This window comes from Anarrhichthys ocellatus, unplaced genomic scaffold, assembly GCF_004355925.1.
Source record: "Anarrhichthys ocellatus isolate YVR2014 unplaced genomic scaffold, GSC_Weel_1.0 scaffold131, whole genome shotgun sequence".
Classification (NCBI taxonomy): domain Eukaryota; kingdom Metazoa; phylum Chordata; class Actinopteri; order Perciformes; family Anarhichadidae; genus Anarrhichthys; species Anarrhichthys ocellatus.
In genome coordinates this window covers 362,458-387,489 of record NW_022280161.1, presented here as the reverse complement: position 1 = coordinate 387,489, position 25,032 = coordinate 362,458, and the positions used below count along the sequence as shown (strand labels likewise).

The 25,032-nt window shown below is 39.8% G+C and overlaps 1 protein-coding gene across 4 annotated transcripts in view; it reads left to right on the top strand.

Moving 5' to 3' along the window:
- vps8 (VPS8 subunit of CORVET complex) overlaps positions 1–24,716 on the top strand; it is a 53,968-nt gene extending 29,252 nt beyond the window's left edge. For 2 of the 4 annotated variants that reach the window (XM_031877247.1, XM_031877246.1), the window contains 23 exons: positions 59–281; positions 445–534; positions 1,375–1,426; positions 1,551–1,593; positions 2,297–2,369; positions 2,860–2,982; positions 4,522–4,593; positions 4,942–5,061; positions 6,601–6,657; positions 6,914–6,996; positions 7,631–7,715; positions 8,466–8,564; positions 8,800–8,889; positions 9,864–9,910; positions 10,025–10,169; positions 11,451–11,540; positions 11,809–11,994; positions 12,087–12,168; positions 12,650–12,732; positions 14,095–14,175; positions 14,415–14,584; positions 16,576–16,744; positions 18,778–20,047. In XM_031877247.1, coding sequence (XP_031733107.1) covers positions 59–281; positions 445–534; positions 1,375–1,426; positions 1,551–1,593; positions 2,297–2,369; positions 2,860–2,982; positions 4,522–4,593; positions 4,942–5,061; positions 6,601–6,657; positions 6,914–6,996; positions 7,631–7,715; positions 8,466–8,564; positions 8,800–8,889; positions 9,864–9,910; positions 10,025–10,169; positions 11,451–11,540; positions 11,809–11,994; positions 12,087–12,168; positions 12,650–12,732; positions 14,095–14,175; positions 14,415–14,584; positions 16,576–16,744; positions 18,778–19,089 — 2,575 coding nt within the window. In that variant the 3' untranslated portion in view covers positions 19,090–20,047. Of the gene's footprint in view, positions 1–58; positions 282–444; positions 535–1,374; positions 1,427–1,550; positions 1,594–2,296; positions 2,370–2,859; positions 2,983–4,521; positions 4,594–4,941; positions 5,062–6,600; positions 6,658–6,913; positions 6,997–7,630; positions 7,716–8,465; positions 8,565–8,799; positions 8,890–9,863; positions 9,911–10,024; positions 10,170–11,450; positions 11,541–11,808; positions 11,995–12,086; positions 12,169–12,649; positions 12,733–14,094; positions 14,176–14,414; positions 14,585–16,575; positions 16,745–18,777; positions 20,048–22,085 lie in introns of those variants that run through there. The other 2 variants (XM_031877248.1, XM_031877249.1) reach the window with 2 other exon arrangements.
- Positions 24,717–25,032: the final 316 nt, after the last annotated feature.

Genomic DNA, 25,032 nt, shown 5'->3' with positions numbered 1-25,032 from the left:
GTGTGTGTGTGTGTGTGTGTGTGTGTGTGTGTGTGTGTGTGTGTGTGCGCGTGCGCAGCGACCTGATATTCAACCAGCTGTATGCTCAGCTGGTGGAGAACATGGTTGCTAAGGGCGTCTTTCTGGAGTCACTGGAGTCGTACATTGTTGCAGACCGTCTTGGTCACCTCACCACGCCCATCATGAGGGACCTCCTGGCCCATTACCATGGCAATGGTATGATGGACAGCCTGGAGAGATGCATTGTCCATCTTGATGTGACCAGCCTGGACATACAGCAGGTGTGTGTGTTGATGTACAGCAAGGACTGTATGGAGTGTAAATAATGCCAACCACGGCGATCAGCAGCTATCAGCCAAAATCAGTGAGCTAAAATATCAGAGTAATTACTCTCCACATTTCCACTGGTTTCATAATCAGTAAAAGTCTTCTGTCTGTTCGAAGGTGGTTCAAGTGTGTTGGGAGAACCAACTCTATGACGCAATGATCTACGTTTTCAACAGCGGCATGAATGACTACATTACACCTATGGAGGTAGGAGCGCCACCGAAAGGTTGTTTCTTTATGTTAGAGTTGATGCACATCTTTTGCTAAATTGAGTGTCTGAATCAACTGATGAGTTTAATTTCAGTTGGACTAAAATGGAAATATGTTTCCAAAGTACAAACCACTGATCTTGTAACCCTCCCCTCTCTGAGACAAGCTGTTTGGGGCTCTTAGTTTAGGTTTGGGTTTCCTCATTTCCTACAAAAAGATTTGAGATGCAAAGGTTGCTTATAGAAACTTAAAAATGTAATGAGATGAAAGCCTATGGGGTTTAATTCTTGTTTCCACTTTTGTCTTGACATAACAAACATTTTTTCTTAAATTATGCTTTCATTGCCTCAATAAAGGTTTTATGACATCACTGTAAATTTCAGTCTTAATGTTCCCAAATCAGCTTTCTACACTAGAAAGCTTCACAACAGATAAATCCAATGAATAACATGGTTGAACTTTCACCCTTTTGGACTCTGTACCATTTGCATCCCTTAGGTTGTCCAGTGGTTGGGGTCATCAAATGCACTTAACTCCGCCCTAAATGGCTATTACTCATCAAATTGTAATATACACTGATCTGCAGGCCTGATGTATTATTAGTGCAAGGAGTCACTGAGCTTGAAATGGTGTTGAAACAGAATACTTTGGTAAATGTAGCCAAACACACTGTGAATGTCTTATTAAGAGTACAGTCAGCAGCTCCCTATCTGCTTTTCAATTGCTCATACAAAATATTCACACTGCTTTTAGTCAACAGGAACAGTTTAACAGGAACTGTACATCAGGTCCAGAACAATATTTATAGTAATTGTTAACTCCATGTTTTTATTTCAGAAACTCTTTGCAGTGATTGGCCCACAACTTAGAGCGGGGAGGAGCCTAAAAGGTAAGGCAGGAAACCACACAGCCTAGAGTTCATAGCACCAACTATTTTAAGCAACTCTATAGTATTTTAAGTTTAAAAAAAGCACATTAAATCCTTTAACTCTGCTCTTTTTCTTCTGGGACAGATGAGGAAGTGGTGATGGGAAACAAACTTCTGGTGTACATAAGGTAAGTTCACACAGATATTAGTCTATCCCTCAGTTTATTAGTCTGTGGCATACTGTACATTGAAGATTAAAGATTAAACAATCCCTTATTAGTCCTGTAGTGGAGAAATTTGTTCTCTGCATTTGACCCATCCCTAGTATATAGGGGCTGCCCAGTTTCATTTCTTCCTAGAGCTGCTACTACATGATCACTGCCACAGAGTAGCCAAATTACTCAACTTCCATCAGCAGAGTTGGTGCATCTGCACAATTTCAAAAAACCTCAGGACAAATGGCTTTCCTCTTATAGCTTTCCTAATATTGCGAATGAAGGCAGTTGAAAGTCGTGTCTGCTGTTTATGGTTTTTATGGAGAAGAGAGGTGTGACAGGTAGTCAACGCGTAACATTTTACCATAAAATATTGGAAGTGAATCAGGCTTTATATACCTGACAAGATTGTTATAAATTTCTTGAAATACATATAGTTTATCATACAACATACTTGATACTTGTTAAGGGGGAGGAAGAAATGGAAAAATAACATCGATTTTGATGCAAATACACCAAATTGGCCCAAAATGGTGATTGTCGAAAAATCAAGTAAACTTGTATTTCAAACTTTTAGTTGAGTTGTTCCCATTCTCATACTTTATACATGTATATGGGTGCTCTATACATTCAAAAGTGCACCTGAGTTAAAATTATTTTGTGTGTTTTTGTATAGCTGCTGTCTTGCAGGAAGGGCATATCCTCTTGGAGATATCCCTGAAGATCTTGTGGTTCAAGTCAAGTACCAGGTATGTACAGACAAAAATTAATTGTTCTACAGAGTTCAGTGTGGAAGTGCGACAGGATTGAGGCTTTTTATTAATTCTTTCTTAGCCCTAATGAGTGATTAAATATGGTTAAAACAGTGCTGTATGTCAATGAGTATTTTCGCCTCTGCCAACCCCCCATCACTCAGTGCTCTGATTCGATACACTGGATCAGTATTTGTGCCAAAAGTTTATTTTCAAACAAATCTAGTATCGGCAGGAAGTGACTGAATTACAATAAATCCTGGTTCCTAGTTATTGTTGAAGTTGTAACGGTACAATTCAATTTTACACACACACTTAGCTCAATTTGTCACACATGTTAAGCGATGCTGGGGGCATGTGTTTGGAGGGTGGTGATCAGGAATAACACTACTTTTGTGTCATCTGAAGAATGACAGGGTTTATTATATGCTAGTGGGCTAATGCTGTGAGTGTGTCTCTGTGTGTGTGTGTCTGTTTTTTGTGTCAGGTGTTTGAGTTCCTTATCCGTCTCCATTCAGCCGACTCGTTGGAGGAGGAGGAGGAGGTTTTCCCATTTATTCGTACACTTCTCCACTTTGATACCCGGGAGTTCCTCAATGTCCTCGCCATGGTGAGATTTCTTCATATCATTTTAACTCTTGTCATGCTGATAAATGTTTGTTTAGCATATTGAAAGACTGGGTGACTGCATCTTGAACACCTTATAGTATGCCATTCACCTGAAGCAGAAAAAAGATGATTTTGAATTATATAACTTTGTATATAGGGTGCGGTGTAGTCTGTGCTGCTTTTGTTTCTCGTCACGGCCAACGACAATTTTGAATTAAAGCGCCTGTACGCTACCTGCTCAGTACCAAACAGTAGACACAGCTAGTGCCTAGCTGATGAATAAAACGCTTCATTTAGCAGTTGGTAGAGACCAAAAACGGAGCTAAAAGAGAGTGAATATTTAATCTCAGATCTCAGAAACATGACTCCTAATTAATGATAATGTTGATGTGATTGGCCCACTACCACAGAAGCTACAACCCAAACAGCCTGTCTGCACATGGCTCTAAACATTGAGATGTCTGAGCCGGCTGCTAGCAGCTAACCATGCTAACAGCCTGAATAGGGCGCTGACATATCTAACAGTTGTAACCTGGGGGGAACCGTAGAATGGGCGTTACTCTTCTCTACTCTTGGACAGCGTTATCAGTGCTAACTGCTGTATAAGGACGCCGTACTGGTATTGGCATCGTTTTTAAACGATACCCAGTCCTAACTAACATGCATTTAAAGCAACCGGCCCTGCTATTTATACAAAGCATAGAGAAACTTAATTCTCTGCTCCGGTAGACATTACTACACTATTAATTTACATTGCAAATAGTTGTTTGCTGCTATATTAATGAATATCTTACAGTGAATCTTTAAACTCAGTTTTCCCCAGCATGCCAGAAGCTTTGCATTCTGCTGGAGTAACTTCCTTTTCCAGTATCTCTGAGTTGGAACCAAGTTTATTCCATAAGCTAGTAGTAGTGTAGACACTAGTGCCATCTAATATATCTTCACTTTTTTGTATTGATTTGACATGATCTAGGATTCCAAATCAGCAGCTGAATTGTTGTTTTGATTTTTTTTTAAAGTGGGTGGCATATATAATCAAAAAAGCTACATGTTGGTATGTTCAATCAGTGTGAAAAAACCTTTAGCTGTTTCTTCACTAACTTCTTTTAATGGTGTGTCTCATCTCTATATGTTGTTGTAGAAAACATTTTTTCGGTTTCCGTATGTGCTTAGTGTGTTCCATGGTTGGGACTGTCAATAAAGAATCTTGAATATTAATTTTCAGGTTGTCAATCAATCAGCTATCGGTGTTGGAAGCTCTGGGATTGGTGGGCCTAAGCTCCAAAGAGGCGGGACTCCCATGGCTTTATTTCTGGGATTCACCTGTCATTTTCACATATCTTGAATTGTTCGATTTAAAAATGGACTTCACTCAGTCCAGGTTGCAGTATTAGTATTGTTTTGGGAGATTCTACCAGACCACTTACAGGTTGTGTTTTCGTTTTCTTCTTAGAAAACTGAACTGTCACCTTTGAAATGTGAGATTAATTTTTGTAGGTTTTTTTCTGTCATTTAAGATTTGGTTCTTACTTCCTTCTAGACATTTGAAGACTTTAAGAATGATAAGCAGGCCCTCGAGTACCAGCAGAGGATAGTGGACATCTTACTTCAGGTAAAATCCTTCCATTGTTTCACATGGTTGTTGATAGTGAAGACAGCATGGAGCATAAAGAGTGGCTCGGTAATCTTTTTCAGAAACAAAACCATTTACAGCACAAACCTTGGTTGAGTATTAAAGTTGTTTTTTTCTTTATAATACACAAAATTCCTGTATTTTTTTAAACCCAACAACACACTAGGACAGCTTTTAGCTCATTTGAAGGGCTCCATGTCAAACCAGTAGCTGATCTTTTCTCTGTTATCGAAGACAAAAATGACTGATGGTTTAAGATACGTGCTATTAATGTCATTCACAACTGTAATAGTTTTTGATTATAAATATGTCTTTCTGATTACCTAGGTGATGGTGGACAACCCAGACTTTACTCCATCACAGGTGGGCGGGCTCTTTACCTTTTTGGCTCGCCAGTTGGCCAAACCAGACAACACGCTTTTTGTGAACAGGAAGCTCTTTGATCAGGTAACCTATCAGATCCCCCAAATACCTCCAGTGTTTCATTATAGATTAAATTATTGTGATACTTTCACTCAGATCTGGCTGCTTGTTTAGACAGTGCAGGAAAATCTACTGTATGGGTGCACATGTAACAGGAAAATAATTAAATGAATACATGAAAATGAATTAAAAAAACAATGCCGTGATATGTTCAGATAGTTGAGGCAAAGGGTCTTCTTACTGTTCAAATCAAACACAAGCAGAAAGAACAGTTAGTGGAGGCTCACAGAGATCTTTCTGCAATCACAACATTTTTCACAGCAGCTGGGGTGCTTGATGGTACAGGCACTGGGAGAACTCTGTAGCCAGGCAAATTGTTAGCTACTAGCAGGGTCACTCCCGCTTCGCCCACCTTCAGAACTGGCTGGCATCAATCAATCATTTATTCATTAGTTTTCCAAATGGTATCAAACAACGTGCCGCACATTATGTTCTCTGCAATAACAATTGTTCATAGTGTAATAATAATTCACAGTAGGTATTTTTTATGATCAAACTCTACCTGCTAAATCCATGCAGTATAATTGTATTTTTTCTCAGTATTGTAATAAATCAGATCAATTAAACAAGATGGCCTCCAAATGCTGAGACAGTCAGTTGTCATTCTGTGCTAAATACCACCTCCTAACTGATCTTGCCCCTCGAGATTAATAACTGCAACCCTCAGAGTTTAGACAGACGCCTAAACATGTGGGTGGAAATCTGTCTGTGGCCATTTCATCTGCCTACGTTTCCAATGTGATGGGGGAAAGAACGCAACATATTTACAAGAAATGTAAATGTTTTACATTTTGAAAAAAAATATTCTAATTCAGATTTTGAGTATTGGCCCTTTGAAATTCAATGCTCTTTTTCCAGTCTCAGTGGTTTACATCTTTTTAAGTAATGTGTCTTAACTAATAAAGCAAATCAAACATACAAACTGGCATATTTGTCATGGTTAAAGATTCTCTTCGTTTTCTGCTGAGAATGATGAGAATGATGATTGGCTTGTCATGGCTAGTTGGGTCACACCGGTTCAGGTGGACATTACTGATAACGCTAGTTCAAAATGGAGTCAGTGCACCAGAAGTGTTGCATTTCAGTTTTGTATTTTAATGCATCAAAATAAACCCATTATATATGAAGCTTGTGTAACAATAAACAAAAAGTGAATAGATGACATGTAGACTAGTTCAAAGACATCTGCACAGATACAGAGGTGATTTCAACAACTCTTTAAACTTATCAATTTACCAATTTATCCTTTCTCTCTTTATCAAATGTTTAAATGATTTAATCCTTATTTTAAGACAACCTTTTTTACATAGTATATGATATAAAATAGATTTCCATTGATATTGTTTAATATAGCAATTAATTGTATTCACACCATGACTATTAAATCGTATTTTTGGGTCTCTCAAACAAACCTTTATGCTTATCACAAAGTTACCAACTCAAAACAGAAAGTATTTATCAGAACAGCCAACCTCAGGTTCATCTTTGCTCTTGTCTTCCCAGGTTCTGGAGTTCCTGTGTTGCCCAGACGATGACTCGAGACACACTGAGAGGCAGCAGGTTAGCCGTGTCTCTCTCTCCCTCTCTCTCTCTCTGTCTCTCTTTCTCTCGCTGTCTCAGTCTCTCTTTCTCTCTCTCTCCCTCTGTCTCTTTCTTTTTCTCTCTGTCTCTCTCTCTTTCTCTCTGCCCTTCTCTCTTTCTCTCTCTCTGTCTCTGCCTGCCAAGCACACCTCTTCGTTCAAGTCTGCAGTCTATTTGTGATTTTAGACGATGTCATCATGTCATGTCACTTGTCATTTTTCTGACCTGTTTGTAGGTTTTGCTGGAGCTACTGCAGGTCGGGGGTGTGGTCCAGTTTAATGAAGGAAGGTTGTTGGCTCTGGCAGAGAAGGCCAAGTTGTGAGTATCTGACCATCTTCTACCTTTGCATAGTTTTCATGCATTTTTTTAATAGTCCAATATTTTGAGGGTTGTGATCTACATACTTGGTCCAACTTATGCAAACTGTAGCTCCCACATTCCCTGGATGGTGCTTCACAAAAGTGAAAACACCTGCTGAGAAAAATATCTCTGTGTTTAGTCTCTACATTCCACTTTCTTTACCAGCTAGTCTCTAACTCTCTCTGCCTGGTGTTTGATGCAGGTAGTGAACAGTAGGTCTATCAGAATTTTCTGGTTGAAAAGAGCTGTCTGTTGATGTTGGAGACAGAGTTGATGAGAGTGCTGAGACTGAAACACACATTTGGTTGTGTTTTGCCATAAAACCAAAACGGGCTGAAAAGCTCCATGGAGATGAAGTGAAGTGCAGAGTTGGTCATAATGTCCTCTGTTTATCACTATGAGAGACACCTTTTACATTACACATAGTTATTTGAACCATAGTTAATATCAAATATTGATGATTAGTGCAGTTTGAACATCACTATATTTATATGTAACTTATTAGTCATAATTCACTATTATCATCATTATTATTGTTATTATTACATTTTGTGGCCTACATGTCTTTGTGTCTCCCTGTCTTGCCCTCCAGCTACCAAATCTGTGAATTTCTTTATGAGAAGAAACATTTATATGACAGGATCATTGACTGCTACCTGCGAGACCCCCTCAGAAAGGTAAAATAGTAATGCATTTCAGATTTATCTATACTATACATGTATTTGGTTGATATTTGTTGAATTTCAATGTGTGCGTTCTTTGCATGTATACAATCAACGGACCCATCGGCTATCAGTCTTTTCTGCGTCGCTGGTTGTTTACGGTCTGATTAACAACTTGAGATGTGAGACTGGAGTTGGAGTTCAGGGACGATGTGCATGACAAGGTTGTTTCACAAGGAGCCAGTTTACAAGCTCATTGAAAACCCATAAAAATCGAACTCACTGTCAGATGATAGATGGTGGATTCCCAGATTGCATTTCAGCCAATGCCTTCTGCCTCTTTTACCCTCCACACGCACTGTTTGCCTGCATTCAACCAAAGCCTGCTCAAAGGTGATTGGTCAATACTACTCAAACTCAAACAGAAACCCGTTGCCTACAGATTCTGCATATGAATGCAATATCTGTTTGTAGAGATTAGCATGTATGTTGATTTCTGTGTGTGTATGTGTGTGTTTTTTGTTAGTGAGTTATGATTGGCGGGCTTACCAAAAAAAGAGGCGGACTGCTGGTGAAAACTCCATCTCAGCTGTAATAGGTAGCCTGGCTGTGTGGGGCTGACTGTTTTTCTTTACCTTTGAGTATCGAGGAATGTAGAAGACCTTTGTCAATATTTGAGTTCTGTTGACTATTGTTATGTAATTGCGGAATCAAATAAAGCATTTAAAGTGTGTGTGTGTGTGTGTGTGTGTGTGTGTGTTTCAGGGGGAGATCTTCAGCTACATCCACAACCTGCTGGCCATGCCCGGCTACAGCCCTGAGGAGAAACAAATGGTCAGGGACAAAGTACTTCAACACATAAAGGTCAGAGCAAACTCGCATAGACATATAAATACCAGAATTCCTTCATTTCTGGACAAGTCACTGTGGTAGCCGGCTAAGCACTGTAGGAAGACGGTCCTTTTCCACAGTCGTGTCCTCCAGCTCTTCCTGAGGGATCCAGAGGAACCCTGAGGATAGATGGGATATGTAGTCAAGCATGTGTCTGTAAGTGATTGTGTTTGCATTTTCATACGAACCCTCCAAAATATGTTCACAGGAGCTGGTGACCCTTGACCCCAGCAAGTCGGCTGACCTAGTGGTGTTTCACTTTGCTAAAGAGGTGCAACAAATCATCTGTGAGCTTCAGGTAAGGTCCAAATAAATGGTAATGTTATTATATCTATTTTATCTGGTAAAATTAGTACTGACAGTCTGGCTACATGCATATACTACCAACTACAAACTAGTACAGAAATACAAACGGCACATTTCTGCTCTAAAATTGCTGAAGATGATTTTTTACTTTAACTGGAATTAATTTAATGATTGTCACAAAGGTCTATAAACCTTGACAAAATAGGAAAGGGAAGCTCTTAGGTACAAAAAGTGTGAAATGAAATTAGCTGGATGCTGTCTGAGGAAGAGCATCTAGCTTGAAATGTTTGAGATAGTGATAGAGATTGACTTCTCCATGAGTGTATTACTAGATGGAGTTGTGAGAAACGGACAGGAGTACCAGCACTGGAGCTAAAGAATGTACTGCGGACGGGGGCAGCAGCCAAATGTATTGTAGACACCTAAAAGAATCAATATAGGTTCATGTGTACGCTATATTTAGAATATTTCCACAGCTTTATCTTACTGTCTGACAGCCTTTTCTGACAGAGAACTTAACTGAAAGGGAAACTTATCTTTGCTCTCTTCAAAGCCACTCGTACTGTAAAACAGTGTAGATGAGTTTCCCTTTCAGTTCAGTTCCCCTTCAGAAAATGTTCTAAATATGCACACCATTACAATTAATGCAGGAGAATTTGCACACCCACCTTTGTAGGCTGTAATAGTCCCAACTAAACACTGTGACAGCTTGGTGATATGGGCTACCCACTGAAATAATTCTCTCTCTGGAATCAATTTAATTAATTTCAACTCAATTCAAAGGGGCTTTATTGGTATGGAAAACATATGTTAACGTTACCAAAGCAATTGTGAAATAAAGACAAAATGTGTGTAACTTATAATGTATAAATACAAATAAGGTGATAAAGACATATACAAATATATATATATACAGATAAGCACAGATCTCTCTGTCTCTGTCTCTGTCTCTCTTGCTCTCTCTAGGATGACCAGCTACTTTTCCAGTTCCTCAGCTGCCTCCTGGAGCCACGGTACAGTGATAACTCTACGACTTCACTCCTCAATTCTTCTAAATTTGCCTCCACTCCTCCCTCCTTTTCTCCTCCTTTTCTTCCTTCTCACTTCTTGTCTACTCCGTTATTCAGGGAAGGCCATCATTCAGGGACCATCCTACCTCAGGAACGGGACCTCCATGAGCTTCTGCTGGACTTACTGTGCCGTTTTGGCCCCAATCAGCTCCTGAGCTTCCTCCAGACCTCCCAGCACTATAGACTGGAGGAGGCCATACAAGTAGAATCTTCTATACTTTGATTATGTTCATTGCATGTGTTTTTGTACAAGAGTTAAAAACCATGAGTCCATGTTGTAGGAACAGCAGGAGTAGTAGTTTACCACGTGACAGGAATGATGCAGTGATCACACTAAACCAAGATGTGAACATGGCAATCATTACGCCTGCTAAACATAAGCAAGTTAGCATTTAGCTCAAAACACAGCTGTGAGCAGCCTCACAGAGCTGCTGGCTTGGCTGTTTTGATTTGAAGTTCAGCATTGGTTTTCACCGTCGCAAAACTACGGTAGATGGATGTATTAGTGATCAGGAAGTATTGTACCTTGTATTCTCCACGGTATCTGTTTACATTCTTTCATTCACTTTGAGTTAGTGACAGTGGGAAGGTCTGCCTTGTATCACTAGACTATTCTGTAGTACAGGTAAAGAACAGGGGACACAGCCACTGATATGCTGTGGAACCAGCACATAAATAAAAAGATCAAGAGATTCTTAGTTACAGGTAGAACGTGACCAAAAACTGGACTAAAAAATGGATTACAATTTGGTAGAAAATGCACTCTTTGATTGTCACGCTTGATGTGTGTTTACATTCCGTATTAGCAGGAGTTTCAATACTCTTATCATGTATTATAGTACATTTGATTTTATCTTTAGCTCCTGAAGTCAAGTACTCTACCAGTTTGACATGCAGTAAGTCCAAGAAACCTTAACGAGATAGTGTGGATTAATTGAAGTGGGGTTGAAAGAGGTTCTTCTCCATAGTCTGTGTCGATGACTCTCAGCACACCCCCAGTTTGGAGTAACAGGCGCAAAGCAATGCAGTGCTGTGGACATCAAACAACAAGCAGCAGCTAATTGTATTTTAGACACCTAAAAGAAAGGCTCACCTAAAAAATAATCTGTCACTATATTTAGAATATTTTCCAAATGGGAGCTGAACTGAAAGTGAAACTTCTCTGTTTTTGTCAATGGAGTAATTTGGCTTTAAAGAGAGCAAAGTTCCCCATCAGAAAGGGCTGTCTGACGGCAAGATAAAGCAGTGAAAATATTCTAAATATAGGATATAGATTATTTTAGGTTAGTGCACATAAGCATGTCCCACTGGCTAGCTTACAGCTGTCACTCATCTGCATCATACTGCATTAGGTAATTATTTTATTATGTACTGTGGTACTGTGTACTGTGGTTATACACTATCAGATGGGACAAGCTTACCTACACCTGTGAGTCTGAACGAATATGTCTCTCTGTCTTTCTGCCCGTGTCTTTCTCTCTAGATAACACAGAAGTACCACCGCAACGAGGCTACAGCCTATCTGCTGGAGAAGAAAGGAGATGTTCATGGAGCTTTTACTGTCTTGTTAGAGGTAGCTACAAAACACCCACAGAGTAATCATTTACTAGATTAATTAATGACCTAATAATTATTAATTTACCAATTTGACACATGAATACATGGACTCTAAAGTAGTAGTCACTATTATATGTCTACATATATCAGTGTGCATATGGTGTTGTGGAGTTGGAGTATAGTTCCAGTAGCACAAACTGTATGTAAACACAGCAAGTACATGTACTTACTTTCCACCGCTGATGTTTTATGTATGTTATTGTCACTTTCACTGTCATTGACAGACATTGAAGGAAAAACTAAGTCTCCTCACTGCTGAGAGTGACAGAGGAGCTGATGGAGGAGAAGGAAGACAGGATGAAGAGGAGAGAGATAGTGAATCAAAACTGACGGGAGTGAAGGATTCGCTGAATGACATCATTGTCTTGTGTCATCGAAACTCTGACAGCCTTTACCAGCAACAAAGAGAGGTAGTAGTGTCAGTGAGTGTGGTGGTTGACGTGTGTGTGTGGGGGGGTTGTGTTGACAATGTCTCCTCATTTATTACTTTTTTTCCTCACAGGCTCTGTGGTTTCCACTTCTGGAGACCATGATGGCTTCTCAAAAACTAGTTAAGGGGCTCAATGATGAACACACATTTGAGGGTAAACACACACACACATACTGTATGAACAAGGATGTCTCAAGTTCTTTGGCTCTGATCTGGACCTAAGTCCTTCACCGTTTTTGGTGTCATTAAAACTACTGACAGAGCTTTGCGTTTACAGTAGCTCTGAAATGCAATACACCACCTCACTTTGTTTTTCACTGCCACATTCAAATCAAATCACAACAGAGAAAACCATTAATTCAGTTATTAAATACAAAAAAGCTAAATTGTTTTCCTTTTATCATAATCAAGTACGACACAGTAAATGCATACACAAAGAGTAAACATATTACAATGTATATTGTATTCAGGTGATTTCTTTGTTTGACAGAAGTGAAAGAGAAATGAGTTTCTGGAAACAATTATTTCCTTATGATCTTATATGATACCATTGTGCTTGTGTAGCCATTGAGTACCTAAAACAGTAATGACAGTGATGCTGATAATCATGCTAATCAGGTTTGTGTATGTCTCAGTGCTGAAGGAGCTGACAATGAAGGTTCTCAACTGCATGAGCACCTTTATTTCTCTACCTGCCATCATCCAACGAATACTGAAGGTGTGTATGTGTGTTTTGTGTGGTGTTTCTTAGTCTTCCCTACTTAAAAGGGATTATTTTTTGAAATTTGTTTTATTGGTTTATTTGTTAGGGACAGTGCACATTAATAAAACATTCCTGTAAGTGTGCCAGAGTTAGCCAAGAGGCTATTTTTCATATGTAGTCCCTGGACAGATGTTACAAAGTCACCCTAAAAACAGAACATACGTTTAAAATGACAAAGTTATGCATTATTTACCCTTTACAAAGCATACAGAAACAATAAAAGAAGAGATAATATAAGTAGAAACATAATTTAGGACCCTTGTACTACATTGTCAAAGTACTATTAAGACAGGTAACACAGAGGCTCATAAAACACACACAAAGCAAATAAATGAGGGTTAATTATGTTAAATAGAAACATGGACGAAAGACAAGATTATGTTGCATTGTTAGACACTAAAACATACATGTCAGAAGCACAAAACTAAAGCATGCAGAGTATGTAAAATATATAAGTCAGTCTGACACAGCAAATCAACACTAAAAGACATGCATGCAGGTAGATTAGGATCAACTGGCAATTTCAAGACAGACAGACAGACAAGTGATGGACAGACAGGCCGAGGGAAGTTGAGCATGGACAGATTGAGGACAGTAAGGTGCAGTTACGTTCTAGTGCTGAAAGAGCTGGGCACTAATTAACCATTTCTTTAAATGAGCTTTAAATGAACTATATGTGTCCAGTTCTCTAATGGTCACTGGGATGGAGCTCCATTCTAGTGCAGCTTTTGCAGAAAATGCAGACTGACTGAAAGCACTTATCCTGAGTGGGATAATGCAATCCTCTCTTGCTGCACCTCTTGTCAGCCAATATGCAGTTGTTCTTTTGGTAACAAACTGTTTGAGCGGAGGTTAAGTCATACAGTATATAATCTTGAAACAGACATTCACATATTTAATCAGGTTTAACAAGTTCTATTTTATTAATATTGGGCAATGATGAGAAAGAACTGTTTGTTTTGTTATGACTGCAGTGGTTTTAGAGTAGTAGTGCTAGCCTGTGACCAGGTTGTTAAACAGTAAGTGATTTGCGAAACAACCATAGAGAGCATGTACTGTATATCTTAGCTGCGTCTGTTGACATGTAATCTTGTATGAACCTGAAATTTGAAAGATTAAATTTGACCCTGTCACCTGAGACTTGAAGGATAGGATAGAGGTTTCTAGGTTTGAACCCTAACAAGTGTTGAGTGTGTGTTACTTAACTATGAAGAGAAACCAAAGAGTTGTGATTTAATTAAAGGATGATATGTACTTTTATGCTGTATATTGTGTACTAGTGGCATGTGACGCTGTTTGCATTCGTGTGCCTGACAGGACCCAGTCTATGGGAAAGGAAAGCTGGCAGAGATCCAAGGCCTCATTCTGGGCATGCTGGACACTTTTAACTATGAACAGGTAAAGCGCTGTGTAAATAATATAATAATGATAAATAAACAACAGAGCAGCGCCTGAACCACAATTAAAATATTAAGGCTGTAAACTGTGCCAATCCCTCACGGATTGAAATGTTCTGTCAATATGCAAATCCTAAACAACAACTCCATCTCAGCTATTAATATTTTCAGATGCTATTTGTGGTTGACATGGAAAGTAATTCAGATTGGCCTTAAATAATGCTGTCTTTTCTGTTTAAGACTTTACTTGAAACAACCACCAGTCTTTTGAACCATGACCTCCACTGGTCCCTCGCTCACCTGCGCGCTGCTGTTACAAGAGGACTCCACCCACGACAAGACTACTGTAACATCTGCCTCCAGCAGTACAAGAGGAGGCAGGACTCAGCTGAGGAGATCATTGTGTTCAGGTAACACACACTGGAGGTGTTTAATGCCTCGGCAACAGTTTACAAAACGTAGCTCACAAGTTGATCATGACTCTCTGTCTGCATACATGTGGCTTCACGCCGTTCAGTGTCTGATGGGGGCTGTATAGTCAACATAACATGACAAACTGGGCAAAGCACATGTAACTTTGCCTCCCTGTTTCTCTCCACATGAGGTGGAAGACAAAAATCATGCAACTGTATGACCCTCGACCTGAAAGAACTCCTTAAGTTCTTGGGAACAAGACAAAAATCCCAGTACTTGACTGAACAAAGAAGTCTTCAACCAATGCTGGATTATTAGTATCTTGTGGAGGTTTCTTGCTTCATCCTTCTGATCCTTGGGCCTAGTAGGCCTTGAAGGTTGAGGACCAAACCATGCCAACCAAAGCATCTAACACTGAGGAATATGTCACCATGGCTCAAGTGCGTGAATTGTTGGACCAGCAAAAAGACTTCTACAGAACTTTGCTTGAACAACAGGAAAAAAGCTTCCAAATGTGAACAGATCATAGTTGATTCTTCAAACAGGAGGATTAATGATCTGTCGACACAGGCCTGTGATCTCAAGGTGAGTCTAGAAATGACTCAAAATAAAATGTCATGTAAAACACAATTTGCAAAAGGCAAGACAGACTATCCGGAGGGCCAGTCCACACGCCATAATATTGTTGTAGATGGCATTAAAGAGTCTGGAAAAGTAAATCTCACTGAATGTGAAGAAAATGTGAGAAAACTATTTTCAGATGATCATGTTGTAGTTTTTCACTGAATAGAGTTGGATAGGGCTCATAGGGCTGGGAAGCATATGGCATCTTCACAAAAGCCCCGACCCATTGTGGTCAGATTTCTACGGCTGAAGGACAAACTTTCTGTTCTAAATAAAGCTAACAATTTGAAGGGCTCAGATATCTTAAATCAATGAGGACTACCCTGAATCCATCCGCCAAAACAAGACAAGAACTACTCCCAGCATTGAAGGCAGCTGGAGAGAGAGGTGACATTGTCCACCCACCTTCCCAAAACCCCCAACAACAAAGAGGCCGACGCTAAGAGTCTGAATCCTTAGTCTTCAATATCAGGAATGTATTAAGTACTTTTGATTTTTTTTTTTTTTTTACCGTGCATCTCAATACATTATTCTTTACGTGCACTAATGTCTACAACAAATGTGACTTTGAAGGCCAGACCTTTAAGCTTTTTAATCCTTCTACCATTGACTCTTATCATTTAGATTTTTTTCATCGCTTGTTGTCTCTAACCTCTGTAGTTTTTATGATGAAATCCAGTTTAATGACTTATGTGTTTCTTTGCCTCCTAATATATTCTCTACTTTTCATCTGAATATAAGAAGTCTTTCTAGCAACTATGACAAATTCATTCATTATTTATTTTTACTCAATCATGATTTTTAAGTTATTAAAATAAGTTATTGCCTTATCAGAAACATGGCTCACTGAGGACTCTAGAGAAATCTTTAAAATACCAAAATACAATACAGTTCACTATGTAAGAGAGAATAGATCTGGAGGTGGAGTATCTCTGTTTATTCATGGTGACTATGAATTTAAAATTAGCGACGATCTTACTTTGAAGTCAGACAGGGATGAGGTGGAATCTGTTGGTTTGTTTTAGAGCTCTCTGGTTGAATTGTTGGTGCTATTTATCACCCACCTGACCATTGTTGGTGCTATTTATCGCCCACCTAACTCTGTCATCAAAGATTTGATTGAAAGTCTGTTCAGTTCTCTTGACCTGATAAACAATGAGGATAAACTTTGTTGCATTTTAGAACTTAGGTTCATTGATGACTAAATTACCTGTAGGTGTGAATGTGACTGTGAATATCTGTCTGTCTCTATGTGCCAGCCCTGGGATTGGCTCCTGCCCCCTGAATAAGATAAACAGTTACGGGTCGTGGAAAGGAATGAATATTTACAGGTGCTAAGGTGTGAATGTGTTTGTCTTTTCAGCTGTGGCCACCTGTACCACCACCAGTGCCTGCAGCAGAAGGACTCTGGGTGGGGTTTTACTTCAGAGCTGCAACAGCGGTGGAGCTGCTACAAGTGTTCCTCAAGCCAAGGAGGAAGGGGCGGGCCTTCCACCGAACCAAAAAGAGGCCGCGGTACATCCCTGGCACAGGTGTGTGTTTGTGCTTGCAAGAAAATAAAGATTTGGATAGACATGAGGGAATACATATTAGATTAAAGGATAAGTCTGTTATTTTACATTTAATTTGCTGCCATAAAATCCTGTGAAAAGATCCAAACCAACAATACTTTCTGACTTCCCTACCATTTCTGTCCCATTGGTTCCTACTGAAGACGTTAAGCTTAACAAACAATTCACATTTTGGCCATGTTTTCCTGCAGGTACAAAGCCAGCACTAGGGAAAATTAAATTTTGATTTTAATTTTCAGTAAACACTTGTGAGGACATTTTTTTTTTTTTTTGTTTTACTGGGAGCAGATTTGCAAACCTGTACTCGCCCTGCACCAGCCAATATCAACACAAATCCATCTGTAAGCTGCAATTATCTCTCAATCAATTCTGGACCCAACCACACCTGTTGATCGAAGACCTGACCTGACCTGTACTTAAATATAGGCTCAGAGATGCTGCTGTGCAGTGAAGGGAAACGTACAGGGAACTGACTATTGTCGGTGTGCAGAATAACCAGGGGAAATATATAATACATATGAATAAAAACCCACTGATAATGCAGGTTGCAAAGACAAAAACACTCCATGTTTTCAGTGGATTATGTTCACTTGATGACAGATGATCTCACTCGGACCTCACCAAAGTCTTGCTCACTTTACTCACAGCTGGCCCAGCTTTGACACCCATTAATTAATTGTTGAAGTCTTAAGACACTGGATTTAATGGTAACTGATCTTGTGCCTTTTTCTAAACACTAACAAGCAAATCTCAAAACTCCATTTTACATTAGTTTTTTTTTTTAAATAAAACTGTTTATTTATAGCTGTTTATTTATAATTATAATTTGTATTTATAAATTTAGACTGATATTTAGGAAATGGACTTTCCATTCCATTCTCCAAACCGCTTATCCTATTTAGGGTCGCGGGGCGCTGGAGCCGATCACAGCTGACATTGGGCGAAGGCAGGGTACACCCTGGACAGGTCGCCAGTTTATCGCAGGGAAATAGACTTGTTTATGTGTATTGGACTTTAAAGACATAAATGAGTGTTTTCAAATATGCAGAGGAGGAGAAGACCACAGAGTAGAAAGGTATTAATTTATTAGTTGTTTGCACAACTCTAACCAACTGATATTCCAGTAGCCGTCACAATAATATACATCAACTGCCCATTGATAGCATATTTGGGGCAATGCATATTAATATTTGGAATGTCCAAATCACAGCTCTTTCAGGTTGTTACTCCAGCGTCCCTCTATTTTACCCTCTGTCATGTTCCAACGGCGAGGTTCTCCAACAGCACCAGAACAGCTGTCATTATACACAACCATTACCCATGGCTGTGGCTATTTATAGCACCCACAACTCTTGTTCACTTACATAGCTATGAACCATCATTGCAGTGTCGTGCAATATCTCTGTCATAATTATTAATCAATGATTAATGTATAGAGCTTACTGTATATTGCAATATACTTTACAATGTGCCTCACAATTCAGGAAAAAAAAAAGATCGACTCTGAAATAATGGCTCAGATGTAGAAAGAAGATAAATTCATCATTCGTAGATATTTAAAAATGTAGTTTATAAATGAGCCTTCAGTTGTTTCACAGCTAAGGGAGCAGTGATGTAGGGGGCCGAGAGGATAAGGCTTCATCACCACACCTCTGATCTGTATCCACTTCTCCCAGCTCTATTGCATGTAGTGCTACATGCAGCTGGAGATGCACATGCAGTTTGCTTTCACAAGACTTTGGACCTCGTGTGATCATTGTGCCATTGAAGATAAGCCCCTAGTCACATAGTTAACCATTTTGCAAGCTTTCCTATGAGGTGGCTTGGAAGTTCGTTACATGAAGTGACCTCAGGCCACATCAGCTGTAAAATGCCTGTTGTAACATGTGTCAGCTGATTCGTTTCATACCAGTTGGTGTTTGCTTTTAATCTAAGCACAGTCTTCCAGTAGCTAACAATCTTGACGCAGCACTGTGCTCCTCTCTTGGTCTTAGACTCGTGTAACATCAGTGTCTCATGATGCAGGAGCAGAGGCTCACAGGAAGAAGGTAAGGTTTTATTCCACAAAGTATACAAATGACACCACAGTCAAGACAGCTGGTCCATCTTCGCCATCTTCCACAATACACAACATTCTTAACCCCAGTGAAAACAACTCCAGATCCTTCACAGTTGACAAATGCAGCTCTATTTTTTCTTTCTTCCAAACAAAAAATGACACCATCTACAGTAACCTGGACCTGCTGGAGATTATTATGTTTTGTTGTTTTCACTCAGGCTTTCTGTCTTACAACTTGAAAAGTTAACTACTGTTTATTACAACCTTATTTCCAGAAAGTGGAAATAATGGAAAAACCAGTTAAACATTTATACCATAGAATGCAATATAAAGTCCTAGGAAAATAGGATCCAAGTGGTAATAAAGTGGAATTCGCCTTTAAGATTCATTTAAAACATGCCCAGCCACAGTACATAGAGTTTGATAGCAGCATTCTAATCTGGTTATTGTCAGGTGGGTGAGTACAAGTCAAGGGAAAGAACCCAAATGCAAACAATCCAGGGCTGAAAAAGTGAAGCTACAAAAGCTTCATGGCGTGGATAGCGAGTCTAAATAATGGTAACTGAGAATTCCCTGGGTGACCAGCAATGGCAATACAGGCAGGAGCAGACTCCAGGGTGCAGGGTTCAGAAGACTGGAAAGCAAAGGGACAAAGCAACAATGACAATGTGGCAAAAAGCAAGTGGAAATGAGCTAGTATACATTCTGTGGGGGTAATTGAGAAATAAGGAGCAGGTGGATGTGGGAGTCAGGTGACTGAGACTGGTGGGTAGGTCAAAGGGCATCTGGTTGATAGTTGGAGCTTGAAAATGCAAGGGCCTGGAGGAGGTGGGTCTATGGCTGGAAGGAAGGACGGAGAGGCAGAGTATTTACTTAGAACCAAATATGAGCCCAATCAATTGATATTCACTACTGTAGTGTATTACTGATATTGTCCACCCTTTAAAAAACACCAAACTTGAGGCACAGGGAGACACTTTTGCATGTCCATCTCGTAATAAAACTTGTATTTCTGCTACTCTTATGCTGCATTGGTTAAATGTGATTGCACTATCTATGCCATGCGATTACAGCTTAATATTTATGCTTTGCCAATATTATTCTGGTTCTTTGCTGCGGCCCAGGTGTTTGTTGATGCAACGTTGGACCTTCAGCAGGAGCAGTCTTGGGATCAGCTACGGTGTTTATACCGTGGACCATCCAGGGTAGGGACTCTGTCTGTGACAGTTGAAGAACCACCTTGACGCATAATTAGCCACATAACAGATATCTTTAACAATTTTTTAGGTATATGATGTAGATGGTACACAGCACAGTCACATTTGAAGAGATAGTTATACTTTTTCTGCCATACCAGTGACTCATGACCCACATGTATGAAGGTAATATGTGGAATGGTAAATAGACTGTACTTGTTTAGCGCTTTTCTAGTCTTTCCGACCACTCAAAGCGCTTTCTACTACTACTTGTAATTATTCACACAAAGAGTGGTGATGAATACAATACGAATGAATGTATATGGTATATGAAATGTAATCAATATATACTGTATTAATGAAAGATTATACCTAATGTTGCAGATCAGCATGGAAACAAGGATAAGGTTACCGAATTGGATCTGCAGTCAGTCGGTTTCTCCAGCAGCAGGCAAAGTCTTCTTTCAGGATCTCAGGGACAGTTTTCCTTCGCAGAATATCAACAGCGGAGATAATGACCTTCATATCATTGGGATGTGTGGAGAAGATAGCTGACAACAGCCCTGTCAGCTCCCTGACAGATGTGTCAGTCAAAGTTACATTTTCAGTGCTTTGCCATTCTAACATGTTTGGCCATAAAGTCCCCAATCAGAATAGTGTCTGGCTTATCAGGCATGGAGTTCGCAATGTTTTGGCCCTCAGCCGAGCAGTAGTTTTGAGGCTATTTGACGGATTTCGGTTAGCCTTAATGATAGTGGTATGATTAGCTTCCGCGAGTTCAACATGGTTGGTGTAATCAGACATTTCATTCAGAGTTAGTGGGCCTCTTCTATTTGATTTTCTGCCGGATTTGGTTCTGTTGCAGACGACATCAGACCAAATCCCGGCTTGAGTTCATGCTTGCGGTCCTGTGTCAGTAAGAACCCATTAACATCAGCCAGATCTGTAACAGGATGCTCTACAATTTATGTAACGTTAATCCTGTGTAGAAGTCTGACCATTAGCATTTGTTAGCTTGGCACATTATACTGCTACAGAGTCAATGAATTGCTGACTATTTAATGCAGTGTTGAATCTTCTTCTCAAGCTGTATTGTCCTCCGGTTCAGCAAACGCACTGGATGCCATCCGTCTCTTACCAGGTTCAATTTCCCCCGGTTTAACCGGTCAGTTCAGTTGGTAAAATGTGAATTAAAAGTTAAAACTCTGTTTACAATCGAAGAAGTGAATCCTCACTCTGTTATATTAAATGCTTTTCATTCGTCTGGGAAATGGTATTTTTGACCAGTTATATGGGCACCCTTTAGGAAGTCACAGCACTGTCACAGAGGTGTGGGAGACTCTGAGGATTGACATGTGCATGGGCCAGCAGTGTGTCAATGGGTATGAATGATTCGATAGTCCTGATGGGGCAGGTGGCACCGTGCATGGTAGCCCCTGCTATCAGTGTATGTGTATAGCGTTGGGTGTGAATGGGTGAATGATGACATAAAGTGTTAAAGCACTTGAGTGGTCGGAAGACTAGAAAAGCGCTGTACAAGTATAAGTCTATTTACCATGTGTGCACGTTTTTTTTAATAATGCCATACAAAACAAAATTTACACAGGAATATCAACAACATAGATGACAGATGATATTAACACCCGAGTTTTTGTCTAGCTTGCAAACAGGCACTGCTTGTGCACTGAACAACCCTACAGCAACACAATACACATCTTAAGCAGTATTATGCATGCCGATAGCATTATGCCAACCTGATCAATTAGAACATTGATATTGGTTTGAAAACTGCAAAACAACCCATTTCTTCTCAGTTTTATGGTTAAATTACTTGAATCCAGAGTCATAACCTGGAAACACAGATAGTAGTTTTTTAACCATGAATCAGGTCTGGAAACTGCAAAACCACACCCGGTTTTATCATTCGCTGCACTCTACATAGATAGAAGATATATCTATAGTGTGTGTGCGTGCACATCTGAGGGAGACAAATAGAGGTGATGCATAACATTTTCTAATAGTTTTTCTCTCTCTCTCTTTCCTCCAGTTGTCCATCCTGTCAGAACTCTCCCACTGCCATAGCAGTGACAAGACAGGCCTTCTATTCCCAGCCCAACCCGGAACAGATCATTTCCAACTTAAACTCTCTCCTCCACCTTTATTGGAAGAGTGATACCATGACTGGTTGTGAATTGATGTTTTCTTCATCTTTCCAGACTTGAGTCAAGTGGGATTGGTTTAGTCAGGAGATATTCTTCTGATGTCCCTTGCATTCTACATCCGTGTGGGTTGTAGTTTTCCATTGTTCTTTTGTTAGGAGACAAAATTATATTGTATAACGTCTTTCCAAAATGTTTTATTTCAAAACAAATGTCACTAATAATTCTGCTGAATGTAGCTTTAATTTTATCCATTGTTTATGTACTACAGCTGGCTGAAACGTATTGCTTGGTTTGCTTGTTGGTGCTGGGAGGTCAAAAAGTGAATCCTAACATAACTGTTAAGAATGTTGTGACATTTATTTTGGTGAGGGAAATGATACTGACTGTTTGAACCAGTAAAAAAAAAAAAAAGAAAAGATACTGACTTCTCTTATTTCACAACGTTAATATAAAACACACTTCTTTCGTGTGAAATGCGATGACATCACATTTACCTTGTCAGCTTCGTATTGGTAAATTACCTTTGTTGACTGAATCCAAAAGTGCACTAATTTTGATGGTGAATGCAGCAGAATTTAAATTTTGTTATTGGATGTTTCTTAATGTTGTGGTTAATTGCTCTTCTTCAGTCCACTGGCATGTACCTTTTGACTTTTTAGCAAAGAACCAGATATTTTATGACACAGTTGTTCATCTTAAGAACTGATGATTTAGAGTTTAATGTTCACATGATTCAGCGTTTCAACAGCCACTATGAGATCATGAACGGTACCTTAACTTCCTGGATGCCTGTCAAAAGTCCTCCCTTTTCAGTCTCTATGGCTGTGGAGTAGTCGAGGCAGATGATGAGTGGCCCTGAGTCCGTGGAGCAGTCGAGGCAGAAGATGAGGGGCCCTGAGTCCGCGAAGCAATAGAGGCAGAAGATGAAGGGCCCTGAGCCTGAACCAGTAGAGGCAGAAGATGAGGGGCCCTGAGCCCGTGGAAGTTTAATCAACTTCCCAGAACCAACACTTGAATAAACTTTATCATAATCATTAGGTTCTAACAATTGTAAAATGCATAAATGGACCAATCCGGATTTATTTTACTTGCTCCATTGAAGTGAAAGAGACCGAGAACGAGGCTGGACCGAGGCCTTGAAGGCGTGGTTAAAGGAAACCCTTGCTTTATGGGCCCCATGGATGTGGAAGATCGCCGGAAGAACCGTATCATTTAATACTCGGAAGTCTTTCATAGTAATGAATGGGGCCCTGCCTCCTACACTGCATCCAGTGATCTTTATACATCCATGTGTTACACTGGTTACAGAAAATGTGGGCTAGTGGCCAGCAGCAGCACTGGGTCCCTGCTCCCCACCGCCACAGCCGGGAGGAGAGCAGACGGCTGCTTGAGAGCTAGGAGCTGGCCCTTTGTCTCCTCCCAGCGAAGAGGTCTCCCAGGGGTCGGGAGTGAGACGGATGGACCGTGGGGTATAATTCTTGTCTAATTTGTGCTCTGTTAAATATTAAATTCATAATATTCAGTGCCCCATAACACTATTTCCCATGCTACTGTAGCTTTTGTGTTTGTCAAGGATTTCGTCGTACGTAAGTGGGCGTGGTTTCATCTCTCAGCTCCTGTGGGGAGTTGAATGGGTCAAACAAACACAAGAGGCTGCTTTTCATGTTTCGTGCAAAACTTTAAGTAAACATTGACCTTTTGTTTAGTTGCTGACCTCGGGAGTCGTTAGTCAGTCAAGTTAACATCAACCACGCTAAACCTAATTAAGTTGTTCCAGTGAAGACGAAAGTTTATTTTGAAAAGACACTATACATTTAGTGAGTGGAAACTGACACACCTTACCTGATTAAACTGGCAGTAAACTGGCACTAGAGGGTAGAGCCTCATAGTTTGAAACTTAGAGACACTGAGAAAGCATTGGTATTTGACGAGTTAGGAGTGAGAATGTGTTGGTTTCTTGCACATAACCCATCTTAAAAACTGAAAGCAGCCATTTCCACCATACTCTGCCTTCTTTTTCATGAAGTTTCAACACTCTTTCAGCACTATTTGTACTAAAAGAAGAGACAACCGTCATCTTAACTTCATGCATGACATTAGCAGTCAATGACTAGATTAGACTCTATGGCTTTTCTTGCAATTTACTTAAATTGAATTGTAGCTTTTAATATTTCCCCCATCCCCTGAAATCGGTCAGCTAATCATTCTGTCTCTTTTGGGAAAATCCAAAAAATGTAGTTCCTTTTTTCCACCTCGACCTGTACGCTCTAAGCAGTGAGTTGTTAAAAGTGGTCTGAAAAGTCCAGGGCTGTTTGTAAACATTTGGGGCTGTAGCTTCGTACACGCAGTCTTGTGATACACACTTGTGTCAGTCCAAAAGGCAGGTCGGTCCACCTGGAAAGTGCCCGGTATGTCAGATGGCCAGTTCAGCCCCGAGTTCAATTGTCAGACCTCCCTACCCTTCACCATCTTTAAGTTACTATCTAAATGAATGCTGGGATTATTTATTTTTTATAGCTACATGGTCATGTTTCTTGTGGGAAATTGAAATAAAACAGTTCTACTAAATTAGAACAATTGCACAATTTTTTGATTACCAAATTTTCCTTTTGGTTATTTATTGGACAAATATTTAAGTTTTTTTTATTTTCTATTCTTATGTTATAATTTCAAGTTTCAAGTCTTTATTTGTCAACAGCAACAATTATAGTGGAGCCAATACATTGCCAGATATACTATGGCCCAGTTAATCCTATGTTCACCAAAATGGGCCCACATCTTATGTTGGATATTAATACCTTCTCTACTTTATTAAAATACCTTAATCGAAAG